Consider the following 26,256-nt stretch of genomic DNA (forward strand, 5'->3'; position numbering starts at 1 on the left):
AAAAAAATGAAAAAACTACAACTATATACAACAATATGGATGAATCTCAAAATGTGGGCAAAAGGAGCTAGAAACAAAGGAGAATAAACTGATTTCTGGTGCTAGAAAACACAATAATGGTTACCCTTCTGGTGACAAAGGTAGTGACTAGAAGGGTCACAAAGGGGGCTTCTGGGATGCTAACAAGATTTTTCAAACTGTGTGCTGAGTACACAAACATTTTCATTTTACGAAAATGATCAGTCTGCTGCTGTACACTTGTGGTTTGTGTATTTATGTACATATAATATATATGTAAGCTATTGTAGGAAGGTTTTTATATTCATAGTAAATATTCACTAAATATTTTTGAATATTTTTATATATAATATATGTCACATTTCAATAAAAAGTTTACTTAAAAACAGACTTTTCAAGGCTCAAATTAATTCCATTCCCTCATTCAGATCTCCAAAGTTTATCTTTACTAAGCAATCTCTCCTAATATGACTTTTCTTTATAGGCCTAAAATATTTTGTACTTCAAAACCTAGATCTCTAATGCAATGATTTCACTTTTTATTCAAAAGCTTATTTTACTCTTGCTTTTTTGTTGTTATTTATATAGTTTATGAGTTCAAAATTAACTATGCAACCACTTGAGGAACTTAGTCTAAATCCGCAATCTACACAGTGATAAGTAAAAGAAATCCACGGTAATAAATACCTATATGAATGTCTCAGCTACATAACTAAATTGTTTATTCCATAGAATTTTCTGTGAAACTGATAAAATGCTGATGGACATAGTAAAAATTTCCTGAACAATCACTAAAATATAATAGCTCAGAAAAAATAAATCAGAGAAAAAGGTAACACTATTCCTCTATGTTAACATTTATGAAGGAAATCCAATGGGAGTAAAAATTTTCAGCCAATTCCTTCACTAGTTAAATCCATACAATTTTAGAAATATTTATATAATGATTTCACCTTTAGTTGATAATATGTTCTATCTCAATAGTCCTATTAATCTTATAATTAGAGATGGCAATAATGAAGTCTTTTTGGTAAGAAAAAAATCACCAAATTTAATATTTAAAAGGTGAATAAAAAATACCAACTTGCAGTACCATCCCAAAATTCAATACAAAAATTTAGTCAATATTTATTATGAATATAAAAACCTTCCTACAATAGGAAGTACAAACATGAATGTACAAGGCCAGGTGCAGCGGCTCACACCTGTAATCCCAGCACTTTGGGAGGCCAAGGTGGGCGATCAGGAGGTCAAGAGATCGAGACCAGCCTTGCCAATATGGTGAAACCCTGTCTCTACTAAAAATACAAAAATTAGCTGGGTGTGGTGGTGTGCACCTGTAGTCCCAGCTACTCGGGAGGCTGAGGCAGGAGAATCGCTTGAACCCTGGAGGCGGAGGTTGCAGTGAGCCAAGACTGCACCACTGCACTCCAGCCTGGTGACAGAGCGAGACTCCACATGCCCCCCCTCCCCGCTCAAAAAAAAAAACAAAAACACATGAACGTACAATAGGAAGTACAAACAGGAATGTAGCATGGTTCAGGTCCTCTATGCTGAGAAACAGATATATCAAATAATTACATAAATTCACTGATATGTGGCACTTAACATACACCTAGATTTCAAATCTGTTATTTATAAGTAAAAAATTAAGAAACTTCCATCATATGCTTCCATCATAACTCAAAGTTACACTGTTATAGACAAAATATTAATACAACCAAATGAATCTGGGCTATATTCCCCAATTCTCTCAGAAAACAGACTAACATAAAAATAGTGACAAACTATCAGGAAACCTAGATTTTAGTCTTGCTGCTACTATTAAATATTTGTAAAATCTTATGTATGTCATTAACTTCTTTGGACTTTTGCTCCTTCATCTCTAAGATAAGGCAGCCGATTTAAATCACCTTTCAAAGTCTTTTCAACTCACATTCTAGCAGAAAAAGCCAAAAAATAAAGAGGGGGAAGAAACCAATAGGAAGAACAAAATCACATCAAAGGAGTCTGTAAGCAAGAATTCCTACTAACTACATGGTAATAAAAATAGTCTTCCACTAAAGAATCTAGAGTAACTATTGCTGGACTAGGAATTGGAAGACCTGGGTTCTAGTACTACTAACACGACTACAAGAAAAATTACCTGGCCACTCTAAGCCTTGGTTTATTGAGCTATAATATCAAAATAACGTCTACGCTGCTCTCCTTTACATGGTTGCCAAGAAAAAAGCTGATATATAACTGTGCCATATAAACTCTAAAATTGTACAAATATTCCCATTACTAAAATATGACAAAATAATTTTGTATGGGCTCTGAAAATGATAAATCTACTTTTCCACTGAATTCTAAGAAAAAAAATCAAGATTAACACATTAATTATTGAAAATATGTCCCTTCAATCATTACAAAAACCTGTTGATAAAACCTTCCCAAAAGATTTAATCATACAAGTATCTGACATTATCATCATTATTGAGTAGTCACCATATTCCACACACTGCTAAAACATTTTCTAATTTAATCTTCACATTAACTACATAAGATAGGTAATATCATTATTCCCTATTACATATGAATAAATTGGGCTCTGAGAGGCCAGAAAATGTCTCCACAATTATGAAGCTAATTACTGGAAATGCCAACATTCTAATCCCAAGTAGACTGACTCCAAAGTCTAGTCCTTTAATAATAACACTATGTCACCTCTACCTCCTTAATACAGATACTGTAATACTTTTAGATGCCTAACAGTTCCACCCCTACCACTGGTCTAAATAGAATGACAACACTATCTACATATGCAGTAAAATCTGCCCATCATTTTTTAAAACTTAATTTCAACTCTGGGATCTTAGCCTCAGACAGACAGAAGCTTTCTGTCATTTTTTCTCTTCCTGAATAAACGTAAGATGGAAAAGAGAAGTGGTAAAAGCATGATATGAAGGGGAAGGGAGAAGGGCTCTCTAAAAGCTTTATGTGAGGTCATTTTCTCCTAGTATCTTTGATTCTGCTGTTTCAGTCTGCTAAAAGATACCACCTAAAGTAAAACTCCAGATCTTCTCCACTCACTAAAGAACCTGTCAACTGGCAAGATCCAAAGATTGGGTTTCTCAATTCTAGGTTTTCCTCAAAGAAATTTATTGACTGTCCTCTGACATTAGGGATGGCAAAAGCCTAGATCATAAAAACAGCCCTACATAGTAATGGTTGAGCGAGCTAACTTATTGCTCCCCAAACTATCTATGAAACAGTATTTCAAAGAGAACCTTGTATGACTATAGTTACTATTACATAACTCAGCAGGGACACTTCTGCCTGAAGTTGAAAGACAAAAAAAGAAACTGTTAACTATTACCAATAACTTTAGTAAAACTGCTAAGTTAAGAAGAGACATGTAAGGTGGCTCTACTGTCATCTCTACATAAAATCAGAAGAATTTTAACAAATAACCAAAATAAAAATACACTATGTATAAAAAGCAGGAAAACATCCTACTGATAAATCACTAAGGTGGAAAGAGAACATCACAATTTGTTATACTACCATCTGTATGCTGGGTTAATTGTAATAAGCTTTTGAGGTGTCAACACAACACTTAATGGCAATAAGTATTTTTAAAATTGTGTTATAAAGTATGCTTATGTGACATTTAAATATTTTGTCTCCATCTGCTGGAAAACAATAGCACTCTCCTAAGGTCAATACAAATTTTAAGAATTCTAGAAAAGTAGGAAATTCTGAATATATAAACCACATATTTCGTTTTTACACATTATTTTCATGAAATTTCAGATACTTTTGACATTTTGTTATAGAATGTAACAAACCAAATGCATTATTATGTACTCATAGAATCATACTTTGTATTAATCCAGTTTAAGTAGAAACTCATATATGAGAATATTTTCAAGTATAAAACTATGTATTTAATTAACCTGCTCCCAAATACATCATAATTAAAACGATCTTCCAAAGTACTAATAATTTAAATTAGGCTTCCAAAGACTGCAAATTTTTATCAATGCTTTCTCATATGTAAACTCAGGTCATACACTTAGAATACCAAAAGAAATGCCTGAGGCCAGGCGCAGTAGCTCACACCTGTAATTCTTGCACTTTGGGAGGACAAGGCGGTTAGGTCAAGGCTTAAGTCTAGGAGTTCAAGTCTAGGCTGGGCAACATGGTGAAACCCCATCTCTATAAAAAATTACCTGGGAGTGGTGACATGCACCTGTAATCCCAACTACTTGGGAGGCTGAGGTGGGAGGATCACTTTAGTGGGAGGTGGAGGCTGCAGTGAGCCATGATCGCACCACTGCACTCCCTGGGTGATAGACCGAGACTAAAAAAAAAAAAAGCCTGTGTGTCTATAATCAAAATGTAGAAATACCTTTAGTAATCGATGACACACTACAGTCTTCAGGTGGAAGACCTGTCCCACCATCCTTCCAGTACGGATTCAATTCTCTTTCCATCAGTTTGGACTAGAACAAATTATTTTCAGAGGTGAAATTTCAAAAAATTAACAAATTATAAAAAATTAACAAATAATAAATCTGAGACCCAGTTAATAGTCATAACCCTGGAAAATCATTTAAAACACTTTTTTTTGTAGATCTCTTTTTTTTATTAATTTCTTTTGCACACAAAACAATAAACATTTTCTAAAAATACATACAAACAAAAAGATGCGTATCAAACATATTAGGAAGGTTGCACATGGGAAGACGGGGAATAGAAATGGGGAGTGGGAATTAAAGAAAATAAATGAGAGAGGGACTTTGTATAGATCAATGATAATAACTCAATCCTCTATTTGACAAAGAAGAAGGAGAAGGAAGAGGAAGAAAAAGAAAGTGGGATAAAGGATCAGAAAGGGAGGAAAATAGAAAAACTTAGAGTATGACTCCAGGGTAGCCAACATGGCGAAACATATGAAAAATACAACAGACAAACCAACCAACCAACCCAGCGACAATAAAACATTCTTAAGATATGCTGTTCTGTAACTTACAGGAAATGTCTAAATTCACATTCATTCAATGTTCTTATTTAATGCCTACTATATCTTAAAACTGTGCTAGTTGCAGAAGATTTAACTGTCAAAAATCCTGGTCAGCCCTTGCTAGCTTTTAGTATAGTATGGAATACAGACAATAAAAACAGACATGTACTTTGAAGACAGAAATATACAGTACTTAGGAAGCACAAGGAATTCAAATCCCTCTCACACTGAAGGATCAAAGACTTCCTAGAGGAAGTAATATGTGCACTCTAAGGATGAGCAGAAATTAACTGCATTTTCTTTTTTTGTGGGGGAGGGAGCATAAAGATGTTCCAGGTAGAAAGAATAACAGTGTGTTCTTAAAACAATACAGAAAGAGAAGGTGCAGCAGTTTCAGGAAACTTAAAAATAATTCTAATTGGCTAAAACTGTGAGTGACTAATGACAAGAGATTATGTTGTAGAATAATCAGGGACTGGGGCCACGTGAGCCATTTTGAACTGCTGTGAGGGTTTCATGCTGGGGCCAAAAGAGACTCATGAACGTGATCAGCTTCATATCACACAAAGAGCAAACTGGGCTCAGCATGGAGGAAAGTCTGCAGAACAAGATTAGAGGCACAAGTTCAGTCAGAAGGTTGTGGCAGTAATCCAGGCAAGAGATGATAGTAGCCTAATCACAATGCAAGCGTCTCCTGTGTTCTAAGCACGATGCCAGGCACTGGGACTGTAATGTGTAAGGCGGCCATGGTCCTTGCCATTATATAAATTATGGTCTAGAGAAAGGGGAAAGACAATCAAAATATAAATATAGGTATGTGAGATCAAAGTAAAGGGTGCTAAAGAACTACATACTAATGATACCTAAGTTGACCCTGGCAGTGGGGGGTTAGAAAATGCTTCCTACAAGAAGTAATAACGGCAAGAGGATGGCAAGAAATGGAACAAGCTAAATGTTAGGAACTTTAGTTCCCAGGAATACAATATACTACTGAAAATTAAAATGCTGTGTAAAATTTGTTTTTAAAAGGGCTTTTTTAAATGTATCCACGAGCTGACGAAAAAGAACCTTCAAAGGACAAAATTTAAATTAAAGGTTAACCTAAGGGGATATACAAAACCATAAAGATTTGATTTCTTAGTTTGTATCAAAAAAGGTTCTGTCACCTCCCTTGTTAGTTTACCACAAAATCTTTCAATATCTATAATCAATGAATTTCTTCCAATGGTCTTAGACTCTCAAAAACATACACATAAGATACTCAACAGGACAAAAAAGGCTAGAATTGCATACTGAGGAGGACAACTGACAAGAGGCTAGACAAATTATGAGATACTATCCGAAAATGTATAAAAGACAAAGGATTGAAAACATAAATAACTTCTACAAATCAGTTAGAAAAAGACAAACAACCTGGTAGAAAAGTAAGCAAAAAACATAAACGAGCAGCTCCCAGGACAAGAAATCTGAATGACCAAAAAACATGAAAAGACCTCTCTGGTAGCAATCAGATAAATGCATACAAAAACAATGAAATGCCATTTCTCACCCATTTATTAGGCTGATAAAAAATATATAAAGTTTGACAATTACGGATACTGAGTACTGGAAAAGAAACATATGTTCCTGGTACAGTATAAATTGGAATTCCAGGTTACCAGGATTGTGTGATGCCCCTAGGAAAGTCACCAGCTTCGGCACTTCCTTACTTCTCTGGATTCATGCTTTTGCCTCATTTTTTGGTCTCTACAGATTTCCAATTGCTTCCTTACTAGCAAAGTGACAACAATAAAGTATAAAACAAGCATGCTGATTTTACATTTTATCCACCAGAATTTCTAGATGTCTTGAAATGGAAGTATTTTTATGGTGTCTAATTCAGTATGTACACTGAAACAAAAGTTGAGTGAGTTCACTTTCAATTTAATGATATTTACTTAAATTCAATATTCACTCAACTTTACATATGCCCTAGATTTATAAATCTAGTAAACCTTTAAACTCACTTCCTATAGGAAATTTATTTTTCTTAAACTGATGTATTTCATAGTTGTTCTCACTAATTGTATTAAATACTATAAAAAATAAGATGGTATTTTACAAGTTAAACTGCATTTATATAAATGTCTTATAAGTTTAAGGGTAAATTAGAAAGTTAAAGCATTTCAAATATTCTCTTACCTGTTCAAGTGCTTGGGTTTTCTCTTGCTCTATTTTCCTCATGGTTTCCTTTTCAGCTTTGAGTGATGATGATGACACAGTTTTAACAGACATAAAATCAACAGTCATCCACTCATCCCTCTGTTAAAAAAGGCAGCCATTTCAATCTGAACTGATTAGAATTTAATAAACACTTGGTAATAAGAGCAGGGACTTTGGAGGCAATCAAATCTGAAACAAGTCCTACATGGCTATATAACTTGAAGCAAGTTTCTAAATTTCTCTATACTTTAGTCTCTCCTCTATAAAATGGTATAAAATCCCTACCTTTCAGGATTTTTTTTTTTTTTTTTTTTTTTTTTGAGACAGAGTCTCGCTCTGTCACCCAGGCTGGAGGGCAGTGGCATGATCTCGGCTCACTGCAAGCTCCGCCTCACGGGTTCATGCCATTCTCCTGCCTCAGCCTCTCCAAGTAGCTGGGAGTACAGGCGCCCGCCACCACGCCCGGCTAATTTTTTTGTGTGTGTGTATTTTTAGTAGAGACGGGGTTTCACCGTGATCTCAATCTCCTGACCTCGTGATCCGCCCGCCTCGGCCTCCCAAAGTGCTGGGATTACAAGCGTGAGCCACCGCGCCCGGCCTAGGATTGTTTTAAAGAGTAAACAAGATAACAGGTCTAAAGCATCCAGCCCAAAGCCTGGCACACAACGAGCAATCAAACTTAGTTCCTGTTCACCTTTCTTCCTTCACCTGTGGCTAACAGTGGACAAATTACATTCTTCCTGAGGCAGATGAACTATAACCCAAAATTTTTGAACTATTCAACTGTTAAGTATTGTTAAGAAAATTAAGGCATGAGGTGAAGGGAAAAAAAACTGTGATGGAACTCTACTCACTATAGAAGGGTCAGACAGAGATAACAGTACAAGGCTTTAGGGACATAAGGGGAAAGTGCCACTTCTTACCAACAATCAAAAGCATGAAAGCCTCTAAGGAACAAGAATAGAGAGGAACACTCACTTTCTCACAGTAGAAGGGGAAGGGGGTTCTAAACATTCAGCAAACAGCATTACTGCCAAAATTATTCCTAAAGTATATTGTTTTCAAAGTCTAATTGTTCTCCTGAAGAAATTTTAATCATCTTTCATTTTCATATTAATTTATTCTCAAAAGTTGATACTTCTTTCCTTAAAATCAAGTGGTAGGCCAGGTGCAGTGGCTCACGTCTCTAATCCTAGCACTTTGGGAGGCTGAGGTGGAAGGATTGCTTGAGCTCAGGAGTCTGAGACCAGTCTAGGCAACACAGGGAGACCCCAACTCTACACAAAATAAAAAAATTAGCCAGGCGTGGTGGCACACAACTGTGGTCCCAGCTACCAGGGAGGTCGAAGTGGGAGGATTACTCGAGCCTGGGAGGTTGAGGCTGTGGAGAGCTCTGACTGTGCCACTGCAGCCCAGCCTGGGCAACAGAGTGAGACCCTGTCTCTAAAATGAATGAAAGAGAGAAAGAGAGAGAGACAGAGAGAGAAAGAAACAGAGAAAGAAAGAAAAGAAAGAGAAAGAAAGAGAAAAGAAAAGAGGAAAGGAAGGAAGGAAGGGAGGGAGGGAGGGCGGGAGGGAGGGGGATAGGGAGGGAGGGAGATAGGGAGGGAGGGAGGGAGGGAGGAAGGAGGGAAGGAAGGAAGGAAGGAAGGAAGGAAGGAAGGAAGGAAGGAAGGAAGGAAGGAAGGAAGGAAGGAAGGAAGGAAAGAAAATCAAGTGGCTTGGTTACCTTGATAATTTGGGTGTCATCTTTTTCTGACTTTTCATCTTTCACTTTCCAGGCTTTTTCCTTGTCAGGAGTCTGGGATGGAACAGCCTCAACCCACTCATCTTCAGAGCTCTAAGAACATTTAGCATAAGTGAAATTGTCAAATTTGCATACTTTGATATAAAAATTGTGTGCTGTTAAGTGGTAGAAATTCAACATCGTAGAAAAAAATTCTTACACTCAAAATTCTTATGAGAATTTTGTACTCTAATAATAAATCCTCCTTTTTTGCAAAATCCAATACAAATCCAATATCTTACAATGTATTACATTTCCCCTTTACAAAATGGGATTGAAATTTTAAAGAGCTGGGTGTGGTGGCTCACACCTGTAATCTCAGCACTTTGGGAGGCTGAGGCAGGCATATTACTTGAGGTCAGGAGTACAAGACCAGCCTGGCCAACATGGTGAAATCCCGTCCCTACTAAAAATACAAAAAAGTTAGCCAAGCATGGTGGCGCATGCCTGTAATCCCAGCTACTCAGGAGGCTGAGGCAGGAGAATCGCTTGAACCTAGGAGGCGGAGGTTGCAGTGACCTGAGATCGCACCACTGTACTCCAACCTGGGCCACAGAGACTCCGTCTCAAAAAAAAAAAAATTTTTTTAAAGAAAAAACATATAAACCCACTAGTTTGAGTTAAGCCCACAAAACACAGCCAAATTATTTTTATTTTCTCATCCATTTATTATCAAGCCAAGAAAAGGCAAAAAAACAAAAACGGGAACCGCCAAGTAGAGACCTCACTTCAGCACAGAGCTTCAGTGCCTACCAACATCAAGTAGTTACTCCCATCTCTGCTTCACTAGAACAGAGGAAACAACACCCAGGTAAACGAGTTTGCTGTTTGCCCCTAAGTTTCACATTTTGAGATTTCCCTTGATCTAAAACTGCAGATAACATTATCTTCTTCAACACCTCCTGAAGCTTTATACCAATTCCCATATTCTCAGCAAATGATGTCTTCTTTTACCTCATCAAGAAAACTGTGGCCACCTTATCTTCCTACCCACCGCCCAACACATTTATGGCTGTGCCTATCCTTATTTCCAGTTAACTCTTCCTGTTTAAGGCAGATCTTGCTCTAAAGATTTTGATAACAACTCTTTCTGTTCCTCCAGGACTTTGCTCCATCAATTATCTTCTCCTCTCACGGCATCAACCAAAGATCCCTAATGGCCTAGAAATAATTTCAAGCACTTCTCACCCTTTTTTTTTTTTTTTAAGGAGGGAAGGGGGACCTTCCTTGACCCTATATATTCCTCCTTTAACAGGAATTAATCTTCCAGCTTCCATTCTAAGATGAACTTCCTGAAAGAGTAGTCTACATGCACTGCCTTCACACTCTCACTTTCATACATTTTCTCAAAACTCTACAATACATCTACTGTCCCCATTAATCTATTGAAACTTCTCCAAACTCACCAATGGCTTCCACTGTGCCAAACTCAACAAAACGTTTCAGTCTTCAGCTCTCTAGATCTCTCTGCTCAATACAACTCTGTTGATGACTCACTTTCCTGGCTTCCATGACACCTCTCAGCTCTCCTCCCACTCTGTTTCTTCTCCATTTCCTTCATGAACTCTTCCTCCTTTGCTCAGCCCTTAAATATCTATGTTATTTGGGGTTCCATTCTTTGCCCATGACATTTTTTAACGTCTAAACATTCCCTTTGGGCCATTAAATCCATTCTGATGGCCTGAACTACAATAAATTGTGCTGATATCTTTCAAATTTGTCTAACCAAAGTTTCACCGACTAATTGTCTACTGTAGTTGGATGGCATGCTAAACTCAGTAAGAATAGAAAATAAAGCCATCCTCTTCTTCTACAAAATCTACTTCTCCTTGTATAGTATTGAACTGAGTTATCTGGAACAACCAACCACCCACTTAAACCAAGTCAGAAACTCAGGATCATGTTACCTCACACATTCAAGCCTACCATTTTCATTTTTAAAATATTTATTAAATACACCACACAGTGAATACATGATTACCATACGAGCCTACCTCTATCCCTGGCCACTACTGATTAGTTGAAACGTAGGTACCTGACCCAATTCATATCAACCTGAGCCATTCCTCAGGAATCTGAAATCAGGTCTAAACGGGCTTACTTAAAACTAAGAAATGGGAAGGCATTGGGAGAGGCCATTTCTGTCATGAGAAATAGAAATCAGCAAAAGATTTTTAAAAACTAGAACTCAGGGTAGGGGAAATGAAAAATGGTAAGAAAATTGCAAAAACCATTCACAATTCTAATTCCAGCTATTCTTGAAGCCTAGCTGCATTCCTACATCTATATGTCTTATGAGAATTTTGTACTCTAATAATAAATCCTCCTTTTTTGCAAAATCCAATTTATATTTAGTTTCTGTTACCTGCAACCAAAATACCAACTAATATTCTCTTCTTTGATCCTTAAAGTAGCACCCCAGGCCAGGTGCAGCGGCCTGTAATCCCAACACTTTGGGAGGCCGAGGAGGGTGGATCATGAGGTCAGGAGTTCAAGATCATCCTGGCCAAGATGGTGAAACCCCGTCTCTACTAAAAATACAAAAATTAGCCAGGTGTGGTGGCGTACGCCTGTAGTCCCACCTAATTGAGAGGCTGAGGAAGGAGAATATCTTGAACCCAGGAGGCGGAGGTTGCAGTGAGCCAAGATCGTGCCATTGCACTCCAGCCTGGGCGACAAGAGCAAAACTCCGCCTTAAAAAAAAAAAAAAAAAAAAAGTAGTAGCCCTAGATCAGATCTTATCTCTCACCTAGACAATTGATTCCAGGAGACCTAATTAATCTTCTGGACTCATCTTTCCTGCTCCCCTTCTTTCTCCAACCCCTCACCCCAAATACATTTACAGTAATATAAAGGGAACATCTGACCACCGTACTTCTCTTCTAGGGCTTCCCATCACAAAGACTGCTAGTTATTCCTCTTCTTTCCTACCAACAGAATCCCATTTTATTTGGAGAAGTAATATACTTCCCATGCTAGAAAGTGAAGCCTTATGATCAAGTGTCCAATAAGATGTAAACAAAAGTATTTTATGGGACTTTCCAGAAGTCAAGTTAAGAAAAAAAAGAGCATCTTCTTTCCTGTTATCTGGACTAAGAGGCAACGCCGTAAGGATGATGGAAAAGCAAGACAATAGAAGCGTAGGTCCCAGAAGACCATACTAGCCCTAGACTGCCTACCTGACTTATTTCATATCAGAGAAAAATGAATTTCTATCTTGCATAATCAATGGCTATTCTGAGATTTTCTAATAAATGCAGCTGAACCCAATTAGATGATACATTCCCTACTGAATAAAGTCAAAGCTCTTGGTTTACAAGGCCCTATTAATTCTTACAGTTTCATCTCCATTCACCCCCTCCTCTTGTTTTATAATTTAGTACTATCAAATTGCTTATAGTTATATTTACATACTTACACACATACTCACGCTCATATTATCTCATACTTCCATGTCTCTGCTCTTGCAATTCCTTATGCATGAAATGCCAAGCACACCTTTATTTGCCTAATGCTTATTAATCTATCTAGTCTCAATTCAAGCATCATTTAATCAACAAGTTAGCAAATGAAATCCCTCTTAATACCCTGTACTACCATGGCATCATGTTGGATGGTATGCTAAACTCAGTAACAATAGAAAATAAAGCCAACATCTTCTACAAAATCTACTACAAAATCATATTATTAATATTATGTATCTATTTATACAATTAGGAAATGAGTTCCCCAAAGGTTTAAAAATATATTTTTATATTCCCCATGTCTAGAACAGTGTCTGGCAAAGAATAAGCATTTGATACATGCAAACTGAAATTAAATGAAATGTCTTTTTCTACTCTTTCAATAGCACTAGTCAGAAACTTTAAGCAGCAACCTATACTCATTTTCACAATTATGCACTCGCTCACCTTACCACTTCAGCAAAACTGATGCTCCCCATGCTACGACTTCAGTTCTCTTGCTAATTTTAGTTTCAATCTCCATTTTACCTTGAACTCATTAACCATCAAGCTTAATACGCCTCCTGACCTAACACAGCCTTCAGGGCTCTCCTTCTCTTGTGCAGCCTTCAGAATTAACCACACCTCTAATTCTGTCTAGTGGTCAAAACCTAGAAGGTGGAACTAAGACAGAAAAGTGCTACCAGCAAAAATCAAGGGACCTTGAGGACTTCTGCTTCTGTCCTTGACAGTAAATGGCATCAAACTAGAAATATATACAAAATGGAATAAAAATGAAACTACAATCTCTACAGCTTTTTGTCTAAAGGCACTTTCTAGACTGTGGCATAAAGGGGTAACCCAAGCAGAACATGAAAATCTCACTGAGCAAAGGAAACTGAATTTGAACTTTGTGAAGGCTGAAACAAAAGTGCAGATGGGAACCTACACAGAGAAAGAGTGCCAGAAATCTACTTAAAGGACCCCTGGAGTCTTTAAAGAAAGACCAAGCTGAACATGCTGAGGATGAGAGTCCACAAGGTCAGGCAAAGAAAAATTACCATGGAGAAAACAATTACCAAAGAGCTGTAAGCAGAACAATCCCTAGAGCTCACAAAGGGCTGGAAGACATTCTAGTTCCTGCCAACCAGAATAAAGAAACCTCGCTGAACATCCATGACAATCAGCAGAGAACCCACAAGGGTCATGCCTTAGTAGAAAGGCTAAACCAGTACTAGATTAAAGCTATTCTAGATGCATACAAACAAAACTTAAAAACAAGCCTTGAAAAGGATTAAGCTAATTCACAAGTAATTAACTGTATGCCAAAAGAAAACTCAATACTCTCTGAAGAAGTCAACAAAATCCAGCAGTCATAATATAACTTTCATAGGGTTCAGCATCCAATTAAAAGTTACTAGACATGCAAATCAAAACCACAGTGAGATACCATCTCACACCAGTCAGAATGGCCACCATTAAAAAGTCAGGAAACAACAGGTGCTGGAGAGGATGTGGAGAAATAGGAACACTTTTACACTGTTGGTGGGACTGTAAACTAGTTCAACCATTGTGGAAGTCAGTGTGGCAATTCCTCAGGGATCTAGAACTAGAAATACCATTTGACCCAGCCATCCCATTACTGGGTATATACCCAAAGGACTATAAATCATGCTGCTATAAAGACACATGCACACGTATGTTTATTGCGGCACTATTCACAATAGCAAAGACTTGGAACCAACCCAAATGTCCAACAACGATAGACTGGATTAAGAAAATGTGGCACATATACACCATGGAATACTATGCAGCCATAAAAAATGATGAGTTCATGTCCTTTGTAGGGACATGGATGAAACTGGAAAACATCATTCTCAGTAAACTATCGCAAGGACAGAAAACCAAACACCGCATGTTCTCACTCATAGGTGGGAACTGAACAATGAGAACTCATGGACACAGGAAGGGGAACATCACACTCCGGGGACTGTTGTGGGGTGGGGGGAGGGGGGAGGGACAGCATTAGGAGATATACCTAAGGCTAAACGACGAGTTAATGGGTGCAGCAAAACAACATGGCACATGGATACATATGTAACAAACCTGCACATTGTGCACATGTACCCTAAAACCTAAGGTATAATAATAAAAAAAAAAGTTACTAGACATTCAAAGAAGCAAGCAAATGTGACCCATATTCAAGAGAAAAATCATTTAATTGAAACAGAACAGGAAAAAACAAGAGAGAATGAAACAGCAAACCAAGACTTTAACACAGCTATCATAAATATGTTCAAGGAAGGCAAAATGTAAAGATAATAAGGAGATAAACTGAAAAACATTAGAAAAATCCAAACGAAACATCTAATGATAAAAAAAAAATACAGTACCTGAAATGAATATGTCACTGGATAGGGATAACAGTAAGCTAGACACAGCAAAAGAAAAGGCCAGTGGGCCAGGCGCAGTGGCTCACGCCTGTAATCCCAGCACTTTGGGAGGCTGAGGCAGGCAGATCACGAGGTCAGGAGATCGAGACCATGCTGGCCAACATGGTGAAACCCTGTTTCCACTAAAAATGCAAAAAATTAGCTGGGCATGGTGACGAGCACCTGTAATCCCAACTACTCAGGAGGCTGAGGGACGAGAATCACTTCAACCAAGGAGGCGGAGGTTGCAATGAGCTGAGATCACGCCACTGCACTCCCGCTGGCAACAGAGCGACACTCTATCTCAAAAAAAAAAAAAAAAAAAAGGCCAGTGAACCTGAAGCTCACGACATAGCAGTAAAATATACCCAACCCAAAGCATAGAAAGGAAAAAGGCTAGAAAGTGAATACAGGCTCATCAACCTGTGAGACATTATTTTAAAGAGACTACCAAAATGAGAGGGAACAGAAAAAAAACACTTCGAAAAAAGCCTGAAAGTTTCACATTTGATGGAAACTGTAAACTCACAAATCAAAGCAGCACAATGAACCTAAGGCAGATGCTACACTCTGAATGTTTGTGACCCCCACCAAATTCTTATGTTGAGATCCTGACCCCCAAGACGATGATAGTAGGGGGTGAGGCCTTTGGGAGATGACTGGGAATGGGATTAGTGCCTTTATAAAACATAGCCCAAGAGCACTCCCTTCTGCCATATGAGGTTAGAGTGAGAAGACAGCCATCTCTGAGGAACTGAACCCTCACCAGACACAAAATCTACCAGCGCCTCGATCTTAGACTTTCTAGCCTCCCAAACTGTGAGAAATAAGTTTCCGTCATTTATAATCCACCCAATTTGTTTTGGTATAGCAGCCCAAACGAACTAAGACAGCAGAATAAACACAAAGAAATCAATACCAAGACATATCACAATTGATTCACTGAAAAATAATAATGAAAAAAAAAGCCCTAAAAGCATCCAGAATAAAAAGGCACACTACATACAGAGAAAAAAGATTACAATGACTACAGAGTTCTCAATATGTACAATGCAAACCAGAAGACAATGGGATGACATTTTACAGTGCAAAAAGAAAACACTATAAACTTAAAATTCCTTATCTAGCCAAGTATCTGAAAAATGAAGACTGCTAGTAGGAACTTCTGAGTTTGTGATGAAAGAAAAAAAGAATGAAGATGAAATAAAAGAAATTCTCAAACAAAAGCTGAGAGAATACAATGTCTGCAAATCCATATTATAATACATATTAATGGAAGTTCTACAAACAAAAGGAAAATGGTATTAGACAGAAATTCAGACCTACATAAAATAATAAAGAATATCAGAGATGATAAATCTGTGGGTAAATATAAAAGACTTTTTTCACACGTGTAACTTATTTAAAAGATAACTGACTAAAGTAAAAATAAAAAGAATGTATGACATTAAAAATTATAAATAATGCAGGTTTATAACATATGTAGAAGTAAAATATATGACAACAATAGCAAAAAATATGGTAGGAGAAAAAGGAAGTATATTTTGGTGAAGGTCTAATTATAAAAGTAAAATTATATATTATTTGAAAATAGAGTATGGTAAGTTAAAATATGCATAAGACTTAAAGCAGTCATTAAAAATAAATAAGGTATACCTAATAAGCCTACAGCAGATGAAACGGGATGCTAAAAAACACTCAGTCCAAAAGACAGGAAAAGAAAGGAACAAAGGAAAAAAGAACAAACAAAAAATAGAAAAGGAAAAACAACATGGTAGACTTAAACTCATCCATATCAATTATTATATTAAACATAAATAATCTAAACCAGTACTATTCAACAGAATTTTTCTATATCTATACTGTCCAATATAGTAGCCACATAAATTTGGCTGATATAATTTTAATGAATTTTAATAAAAAATTTAAAAGCCATATACAGCTAACAGATTAGAGAGCACAAAAAACATCTAATTGAAAAGTAAGAGCCTTGAGCCAAGATTGCACTACTGCACTCCAGCCTGGGTGACAGTGTGAGATTCCATCTTAAGAAAAAAAAAAAAAAAAAGGAAGAAGCCAGATGCAGTGGCTCACGTTTGTAATCCAAGCACTTTGGGAGTCCCAGGTGGGAGGATTGCTTAAGGTCAAGACTTTGAGACCAGTCTGGGCAACATGGCAAAACCACATCTCTACAAAACATATATAGATCATAGGCTAGAATATAAAATGTCTCAAAAACTTTTTAGAAACTGAAATTATAGAGTATAATAAAATAATAATTAAATCCAAAGTCAATAACCAAAAAAACCTAATAAAATCCACAAATATCTGGAAATTTAAAAACTCATATATATATATCCTGGACGTCGAAGTGCACACCTGTAGTCCTAGCTTAGGAGGCTGAGGTGGGAGAGTCACTTGAGCCCGAGGGGTTGAAGCTACAGTGATCTACTGCACTCTAGCCTGGGCAACAAAGCAAGACTCTGTCAATCAATCAATAAATCAATCAATAAAATAAAAAAGAAGAAATTGATAGGCTAGATAAAAAAGCAAGATCCAATTATACACTGCTTATAAGAAATACACTTTCAATATATAAAAAGATACATTAAAACTAAAAGAATTTTAAAAAGACGATGAAAACACACAAAAAAAGAAAACTGAAGAGGCTTTATTAATATGAGACACAATAGACTTTAGACAAGAGTATTACCAAAGATAAAGACGAAAACTTCATAACAACAGTCAGTTAGTTCATCAAGGAGCTATGTACCTAATAAAGCTTCAAAATATGTAAGGCAAAAACTGACAAAACTGAAAGCAGAAATAGGTAAAATCCACAGAACAATTAAGAGATTTCAATACTATTTTCTCAGTAACTGACTGAACAGTGAACAGAAAATCATTAACACTAAACTTAATACTATTAATCAACTTTCCCTAATTGACATTTATAAGACACTACCTAACAATGGCAGAATACACACTCATTTCAAACACACATGGAATTTTCACCAAGATAGATCATAGGCTAGAAAATAAAATGTCTCAAAAACTTTTTAAAAACTGAAATTATACAAAGTATAATAAAATAATAATTACATTCAAAGTCCCTTCCTTCCCTTCTTCCTTCCTTCCCTCCCTCCTTCCTTCTTCTTTTTTTGCGACGGTCTCCCTCTGTTGCCCCGGCTGCAGTGCGGCGGTATGATCTCAGCTCACTGCAACCTCCCTGCCTCGGCCTGCCGAATACCTGGGATTGCAGGCGCACACCACCACGCCTGGCTGGTTTTTGTATTTTTGGTGGAGACGGGGTTTCGCCGTGTTGGCCAGGCTGGTCTCCAACTCCTGACCTCTAGTGATCTGCCCGCCTCGGCCTCCCGAAGTGCTGGGATTACAGACGGAGTCTCGCTCACTCAGTGCTCAATGTTGCCCAGGCTGGAGTGCAGTGGCGTAATCTCAGCTCGCTACAACCTCCACCTCCCAGCCGCCTGCCTTGGCCTCCCAAAGTGCTAAGATTACAGCCTCTGCCCGGCTGCCACCCTGTCTAGGAAGTGAGGAGCGTCTCTGCCTGGCCGCCCATCCTCTGGGACGTGAGGAGCGCCTCTGCCCGGCCGCCCCATCTGGGAAGTGAGGATCGCCTCTGCCCGGCCACCCAGCCCATCGTCTGGGATGTGAGGAGGGCCTCTGCCCGGCCACCCCGTCTGGGATGCGAGGAGCGCCTCTGCCCAGCCGCCCCGTCTGGGAAGTGAGGAGCACCTCTGTCAGGCCGCCCCTTCTGGGAAGTGAGGAGCGTCTCTGCCCGGCCGCCCCGTCTAGGAAGCGAGGAGCGCCTCTGCCCAGCAGCTCCAGTCTGAGAAGTGAAGAGCACCTCTGCCTGGCTGCCCCGTCAGGGAAGTGAGGAGTGCCTCTGCCTGGCCGCCCATCTGGAAAGTGAGGAGCGCCTCTGCCCGGCCGCCCATCGTCTGGGACGTGAGGAGCGCCTCTGCCTGGCCGCAGTGCAACCTTCCAAGTGTGAAGTGACAGCCTTCGTTGTAGAATGAATGAAGACACTGGCACTGGTTATATAACACCTTGGCAGCTATCTCAAGTCATTGATGATGGAGGTATTGGAATTATAGAAGAAAGCAAACACACAAATTTGACTAAAGGTGATTTTGTGACTTCTATTGGCCCTGGCAAATCAAGGTTATTCTGGATGGAAATAGCCTTGAAAAGGTGATATATATATGAACGTATCTGATTTTTTTCCCCATATAATTCTTACTTTGTGCATTTGATATTCAGTTGTGTTTGTAATCACGGAAAAATAAAAGCATATATAAAAAAATAAATAAATAAATAAATAAATTCAAAGTCAATAACCCCCCCCAAAAAACTAGAAAAATCCACAAATATCTGGAAGTTTAAAAACTCTTATATATCCATCAGTAAGAAAAAGTAAAGTAAAAAATATTTTGAATGGGACAGCAATGAAAATATAACATCAAAATTATGTAGAGATACAACAGTGCTATGAGAAAATTTTATAAAATAAACACACATTAGAAAAGATTTCCAATCAGTGGCGATACATTCATCTTAGAAAGTTAGAAAAAGAGCAAATTAAACACAAAATAAGTATTCACAAAGAAAAAATATAGTTTAAATCAATGAAATAGAAAACACACAACCAGAGAAAATTCAAGGAAACTAAAAGGCAATAAAGAAAGATTAATAAAATTGATAAGCCTCAAGATAGACTGACAGAGGAAACAAACAGAAAATAGAAATTACCAAAATCAGGGATGAAAGAGGGGATGTCACTACGGATTCCATAAACATTAAAAGAACAAAGGAAATATTACAAATAACTTTATGACAATAAATTTGACAATTTCTACGGAATAAATTCCCAGAAAAACCGAAATTACTAAAACTAACTCAAGAATAAATAGAAAATATTTAACACCACTATTAAAGGAATTAACTCCGTGGTTAAACCCACTCCACAAAGAAACTCCAGGACCAAACCGTTTCACTGGCAAATTTTAACACTTTTGGACGCAAAAAAAGCACTTACCGAATTCAATACTCATTCAAGATACAAACTCTCAGAAAACTAGAAATAAAATATCATTTCCTTAATCTGAAAAGGCATACATGAAAGTCCCACAGCAGACATCATGCTTAAATGTAAAAACCTGAATGCTTTGCACCTAAGATAAGGAACAAGGCAATCATGTCCACTCTCACCACTTCCATTCAACACTACTTTTAAGTCCTAGCTACAAAGGCAACAACAATTAACAAATAAAACAGGCACAGAGATTGAAAAGAAAAAAGTAAAAGTCTTTTTCACACATGACATATCATTTACCTAGAAATCCTAAGAAATCTACTAAAAAAGCTACTAACACTAGTATTAGTAATTTTAACAAGGTGACAAGAGGCAAAGTAAATATATCAAAAGCAGTTTTTTTTTCACTTTTTTTCTTTTTTTCTGATCCTAATGTTTCAAATCACTTCTATAATTATATACTAGCTGTAAACACATTTAAAATTCCATTCACGATAGCGCTTCCAGAAAACAAAATGGAAAAAAACATAACAAACGAGATGCAAGATCTCCACACTAAAAATTTCAGAACACTGTGAGAAAAATCAAAGACATAAATGGATAGAGAGATGTACCAAGTGCATAATGGATTGAAAGAATATTTTAACATATCTATCTCCCCAAATTCCTTCCAACAGGGAAAACTCAGCCTTTTCAACAAATGGTGCTAGAAAAACTGGAAATCCACGTGGGAAAAAAATAAACTGACACTACACAACATAAATAAAAATTATTAATGGATTATAAATAAGCAAAAAAGCCAAAGCTATAAAACTTCTAGGAAAAAAAAAAAATAGGAGGCCAAGCATGGTGGCTCACACCTGTAATCCCAGCACTTTGGAGGGCTGAGGCAGGAAATCACTACAGCCCAGGAGTTCGAGACCAGCCTCGACAATATAGTAAGACTCCGTGTCTACAAAAACAACTTTTCTGTACTACATCTGTAGTCATAGCTAACTGGGCTGCTAAGGCAGCAGGATTGCTTGAGCCCAGGAGTTCGAGGCTGCAGTGAGCCATGATGGTGCCACTGCACTCCAGTCTGTGCAACACAGTGAGGCTCTATCTCTAAAAACAAACAAACAAAAAACAAAAAAACTTAAAAATAACATAAACATAGGAGAAATCACCATCTTGAGCTGTGTAAAAATTAGGATACCAGAAGTACTAAGAAAAAATGATGAAAAACAAAAAAGAAAATATTTAGTAAATCAGACTTCATAAAGGAAGACATAGAATGCCCTATGGGGACTTAAAATGATGCTCTACATCCTTGTTCTTCAGGGAAATACCACACGAGATACTACACAGTAGGATAGCTAAAAATTACTAAGACTGACAATACCAAGTACTAGCAAGGATGTGGAATTCCTTGGTGACTCTTAGTGCTAAACTGGCCTCAGAGCCAATGGACAGGTGGTTGGGGGGCAACTGGGGTAGCTAAGGGAGTACTTGCACCACCTCTCCCCCAACCCCAGGCTGCGCATTGTGCAGCTCCAAGAGACCTTGTCCTTCTGCTTGAGGAGAGGAGAGAGAAGAGTAAATACAGGACTCTATCTTGCATCTTGGATACCAGCTCAGCCATAGCTGGTACCCACTAAAGAGCCCTTAGGCCGTGAATAACCAGCACCAATAATCAGGTACTACACTGTGGCCTTCACTGTGTATCTGAGACTTGCTGGATTCAGGTGAGACTCAGCACAGTCCCAGCTGTGGTGGCTATGGGGACAGCCTCCTTCTGCTTGAGAAAAGTAAAGGGGGCTCTGTCTTGCGCCTTAGGTACTAGCTCAGCCATAGGGTGGTAGAACACCAAGAGGGATCTTGGGGTCCCCAGCCCCAGGCCTTGGCTCTTGGATGGCATTTCTGGATCTGCCCTGGCCCGGGGGTGCCCACTGCCCTGAAGGGTGAGTCCCAGGCCAGGCAGCTGACTGAAGAGTTCTTGGGCCTTAAGGGAACATCAGTGGTAGCCTGCCAGTACTACCTGTGGGTCTTTGGTGGTAGCTACAGGGTGAGGCCCCTCTGCCTGTGAAAAGGGGAGGGAAGAGTGGGAAGGACTGCCATTCATGGGTTGAATGCCAGCTCAGCCACAGTTCAGTAGAACAAGTCTAAGGTTTTTGACGCCAGTACCTGGGTCCCTGATGGCACCTCTGGACCCACCTCAGGCCTGGGGGAACTTGCCACCCTGAAGGGAAAGACACAAGCTTGGCTGGCTTCATCACCTACTGATTGCAGAGTCCCAGGGCCTTGAGTGAACACAAGCTGTAGCCAGGTAATTGTTATAGCAGGCCTTGGGCAAGATCCAGTGCTGTGCTTAGCAATAATTCCCAAATCATATCCCTATCCTCTTAAACTTTCTCTGAAATTCAAGATCAACATTTCCAATATTTTCTGGACATCTCCAAGTAGATGTCTCCCAGATGTTTTCATATCATAACTAGTAATATATTTTTTAAGTTTTCTTGTATTTTAACTTCCCATAAGTTATACATTCAAATAAAATGTTCTCAAATAGCTGCTGTGATTAATTTTAGTACATACTTACTGATGAGCTATCAGATGACTCATTGTTTTTTTCATATTTCTGTTTCTTGCTCTTTTTTTTCTTTTCTTTCTTTGCTTTTTTTGAATGCTTGTCTTTTTTCTTCTTTTTCTTCACAGAGTGTTCCTACAATCATTTTGAACAGGCAAGAAAAGAATTTAATTTCATCTTAATTTAAAAGGATGTATTTTGAGAGAAAAAAAAATCCACATTCTAAAAAACTTTCAATCTTTGATGAAATAAGACCAAGAATATGTCTAAATAAATAAAATCTTTCAGGAAATCTTAACACACCTTCCATAATATATGCACTATAAATAAATCATATAACTGGGACTTCTTACCAGAAAAATACTGGGGAAATTTTGGCTTTATTTGTAGATTAATATATCAAATAAACACATATATACACAAACATGTATACATATGCATCTATATACACACAAACACACATACATATAATATCCCTCTATGGTCTCCCCAAAAATTTATACAAGACTATTAGGCCATAAAAAACGTAACAAGATAGCACAAATTAAAATTATAGGAAGAGGCTGGGGGAAGGAGCAAGGATAGGGAAAGGGAAGATGTTGATCAAAGGGTACAAAGTTTTCATGACACTAGAAATAAGTTTTAGTGATCTATTACTGATGACCACAGTTAATAATAATGTATTATCTATTTCAAAGCCATTGAAGAATAGACTTTTAATGTTCTCACCACAAAAAAATAAGTTGATGAGGTGATGGATATGTTCATTAGCTTAAATGAATCTTTCTATAATGTATACATAGATCAAACCACCACATTGTACCCCATAAATTTACACAATTATTATTTGTCAATTAAAAATAATTTTTTAAAAAATTATAGGAAAACAGGCTTGAGACCTAAAAAAATAAAATAAAATAAATACATAAAGCTTAAAATGCATAAATTTTTAGGCCTATAAGCTTGCTATAGTGGGCCACAAATTTGAAGCTAAGTCTTCTACTAGCCAACTCAAATAACAAAATTTGGGTCATAATGTCCAAAATATTACAGTATCTTACTTCTGCCAAAGAGATGAAACTATTAGCAATGCCAACTATGTGATATTCATTCTGTAACTTACGAAAACATTCTATAAAATTATTCCTCCAATATTAACTTGAATAAGTGCAAAAAAGGACAGATATCCTTACATCAAGTAAACCTGTTAGTATTCACCTGTGAGAATTGTTCGATTCGCTCATTCACATCAGGTAGCATCCATGTATCCTCACCCCGAAGTCGCTTAAGTTCTTTACGCCTTTCTTCTTTTTCAAAATTGGCTTTAGCCTACAACCAAAGAAAAAAAAAAGACAAACTGGCAATTGACCCAACTGCGTTTCACAAAAAAAGGAAAACAAAAATCTCTGTCATTTTTATATAAAAATATCCACTCATGAATGAATGTCTATTCCTTGCCAGGAATTTGCTTCTCCAGTGTAAAAAAAAAAAAAAAAAAAAAAATTAAAAAACAAAACAAAGCAAAAATATCTCCTGCATTTCCAATCTCCAGTGATTTGAGTTACCAATCAGAGAGAATCCAGGGACTGAGTCCAGGCCCTCCCCTCTCTCTAGCTCCCTACTTCAATATGACTTGGAATCCTTTTTCCCTTCACCATTCCCATCGCTACTGCCTTAGACTTTTCCAACAGTTAGACCTCCACGCCTTCAATATGCAATGCCTGTAGCCCCAATACCCAGCCCCAAAAATGCCTCAGGAAGAATCATCTTTGTAGAAACAAAAGATCATACTGGTAATTTTTATCCATTCTTCAATATAGTCAAACAAAGCAAGTTTTTCCTAGGAAATCTTTCCTGCCCTCTCTTTCCCTGTAACTCCAAAGCTGAGTTTGGTCCTTTTCAAATTCTATGCATAGCTCTACTATAAGATTTATCTCAACGTACGAAGCTTACTCCCTCCAAAAACTGCTGGAAATACCAAAGAGAAAAGAATGAATAATATATATACACACACACACGCACACATTACATATGTTGAAATTAGGAAACAATACCAACATTTCACCTACCCAAGACTAATCGCCCACTCTTCCCCTTTAAAACCTGGCTGTAGTCATTTTCTCTTTAGACTCTCCTCTCCCTCTTCTCTGCTGGCTCCTTCTCATTTGCATTTAAACTTGTTTAAAACTCTTCCAACTTAAATAAAAACAAAAACACTCACTGAATTCTCTGTTGCTCTCTAACTGCAACTTTTCTCTTTCGTTGCCACACTTCTTACATATTGAATAGATTGTTAGATAATTCAGTAGTTTACTTTCTCCATTCTTTGTATGTTACCTCTATGTATCTGAAGTTTAGTGAGAAATACAATGTTTCGCGATCTTTTGTGACATGCTAAATATACTGAGATTCGTGTTAACTTTTGTTTGGATTGTTAAGAGCTTACAGTAAGTCTGGAATTGATACCAATACAGACAGGAGAAGGAAATGTCAAACTGAGTCTATTCAAGTATGACTTGAACATGTTTCTGAAAAAGGAAAATTTCATTTCAGATACAGCGGTAGCAATGACTGAGGCTGCGAGACATGCTGGCAGAGTCCTTAAAAGCCGCAGGGGACCTACAAAGTGTGCAGTCCGAGTGATAGAAATGTACAGAATGGGTAACTTAAAAGGTAAAGTAACTTGGAGAAAAAGAGACAGACCTCCCTGAAAAGAGAATTAGCAACTGGCACCTGCCGGAACATCTAAAAAACCGGTAGCTACAAAAGGATTTACCGGCATTGCAAAGGGAGACTTTACCCAAATTAAGGTGAGATTCAGTACTGACGAGGTGAGGGAAGGGGTGAGTGGGCTAGCTTTCGGGAACCCTCAACTCCCACAATAATAAATAACTACAAAAGCCCCAAAACAGAGGTACCTGGCGCAACACCTCGGCCCTGGCATTCCTGGTCTGTTCTTTCCGCTCTTCGATACTCTTCGCACTTTCAAATCTACCACTAGCAGCCGCCATACTTGTTGCCATCGTAAAGCTAAGAAGCCGTAGGGAAATTCTAGTTTACGACCGTCGTAATTTAACAAACAAACCGGGACTTCCGGACCCGAGGAAGGAGGAGCACGGCTCCACCAACAGGGCATGCGCACATCTGAGGTCGCGTAGGGTCCGGATTACTGCAGCCCAGATTTTTAAGACTCGAAGGGTTGGTGGAGGGTTTAATTCGGGTGTTGGATGCGACTGTGAGCAGGATTAATGCCCGTATACATTTATTATGCACTTTGCACTATATTAACAGCTTTCTCACCAATTCGTCTTAAAATCACCGGAGTAAGTTACAAGCTCTTGGAAGTTAAGTTGGTACCTCTCAAAAGTTTTCTGCCGAAGTACGCTTTGTTGCCAGAGCATATTTCCCTGTGCTGGAGGAGTGGGATAAAGGGAGGCTGCCAGAACGGTAGTGGAAGCTGGCAGGAAAAAAAGAATTGCCTTGAAGATTCAGTGTTTTGGTGGATTTTATTTAATATATGAAACACTCATGTGAATTTTGCATTGCACTTCACAGTTTACCCGTGCTTAACTTGTTAGAAGTTTACATTATATTTTTTCCTCTAACCTCATATTATTTACTCTTACTTATCCATCCAAGCATTTTTCATTACAATGGGCAGTTACTTATTTATTCGTGCGGGGATTTCTTTGTTTTGTTTTACGAATGTATCGCCCAAACATAAAACTTTTAAGTTCAGAAG

At 37.9% G+C, this 26,256-nt stretch overlaps 1 protein-coding gene across 4 annotated transcripts in view; it reads right to left on the reverse strand.

The window, feature by feature from the left end:
* Window positions 1-25,546, reverse strand: part of CWF19L2 (CWF19 like cell cycle control factor 2) — a 147,894-nt gene extending 122,348 nt beyond the window's left edge. For 3 of the 4 annotated variants that reach the window (XR_009215545.1, XR_009215546.1, XM_032167291.2), the window contains exons 1-6: window positions 25,433-25,538; window positions 23,733-23,843; window positions 22,527-22,649; window positions 8,961-9,071; window positions 7,211-7,330; window positions 4,415-4,508 (exon numbers count right to left, since the gene is read on the reverse strand). Coding sequence is in view for 2 of the 4 variants with exons in the window: in XM_032167291.2 (XP_032023182.1) it covers window positions 4,415-4,508; window positions 7,211-7,330; window positions 8,961-9,071; window positions 22,527-22,649; window positions 23,733-23,843; window positions 25,433-25,537 (664 nt within the window). In the remaining 2 variants the exon portion in view is untranslated. Of the gene's footprint in view, window positions 1-4,414; window positions 4,509-7,210; window positions 7,331-8,960; window positions 9,072-22,526; window positions 22,650-23,732; window positions 23,844-25,432 lie in introns of all 4 variants that reach the window. The other variant, XM_032167290.2, reaches the window with a different exon arrangement.
* Between the last annotated feature and the right edge of the window lie 710 nt (window positions 25,547-26,256).

This window comes from Hylobates moloch, unplaced genomic scaffold, assembly GCF_009828535.3.
Source record: "Hylobates moloch isolate HMO894 unplaced genomic scaffold, HMol_V3 SCAFFOLD_11, whole genome shotgun sequence".
Lineage (NCBI taxonomy): Eukaryota > Metazoa > Chordata > Mammalia > Primates > Hylobatidae > Hylobates > Hylobates moloch.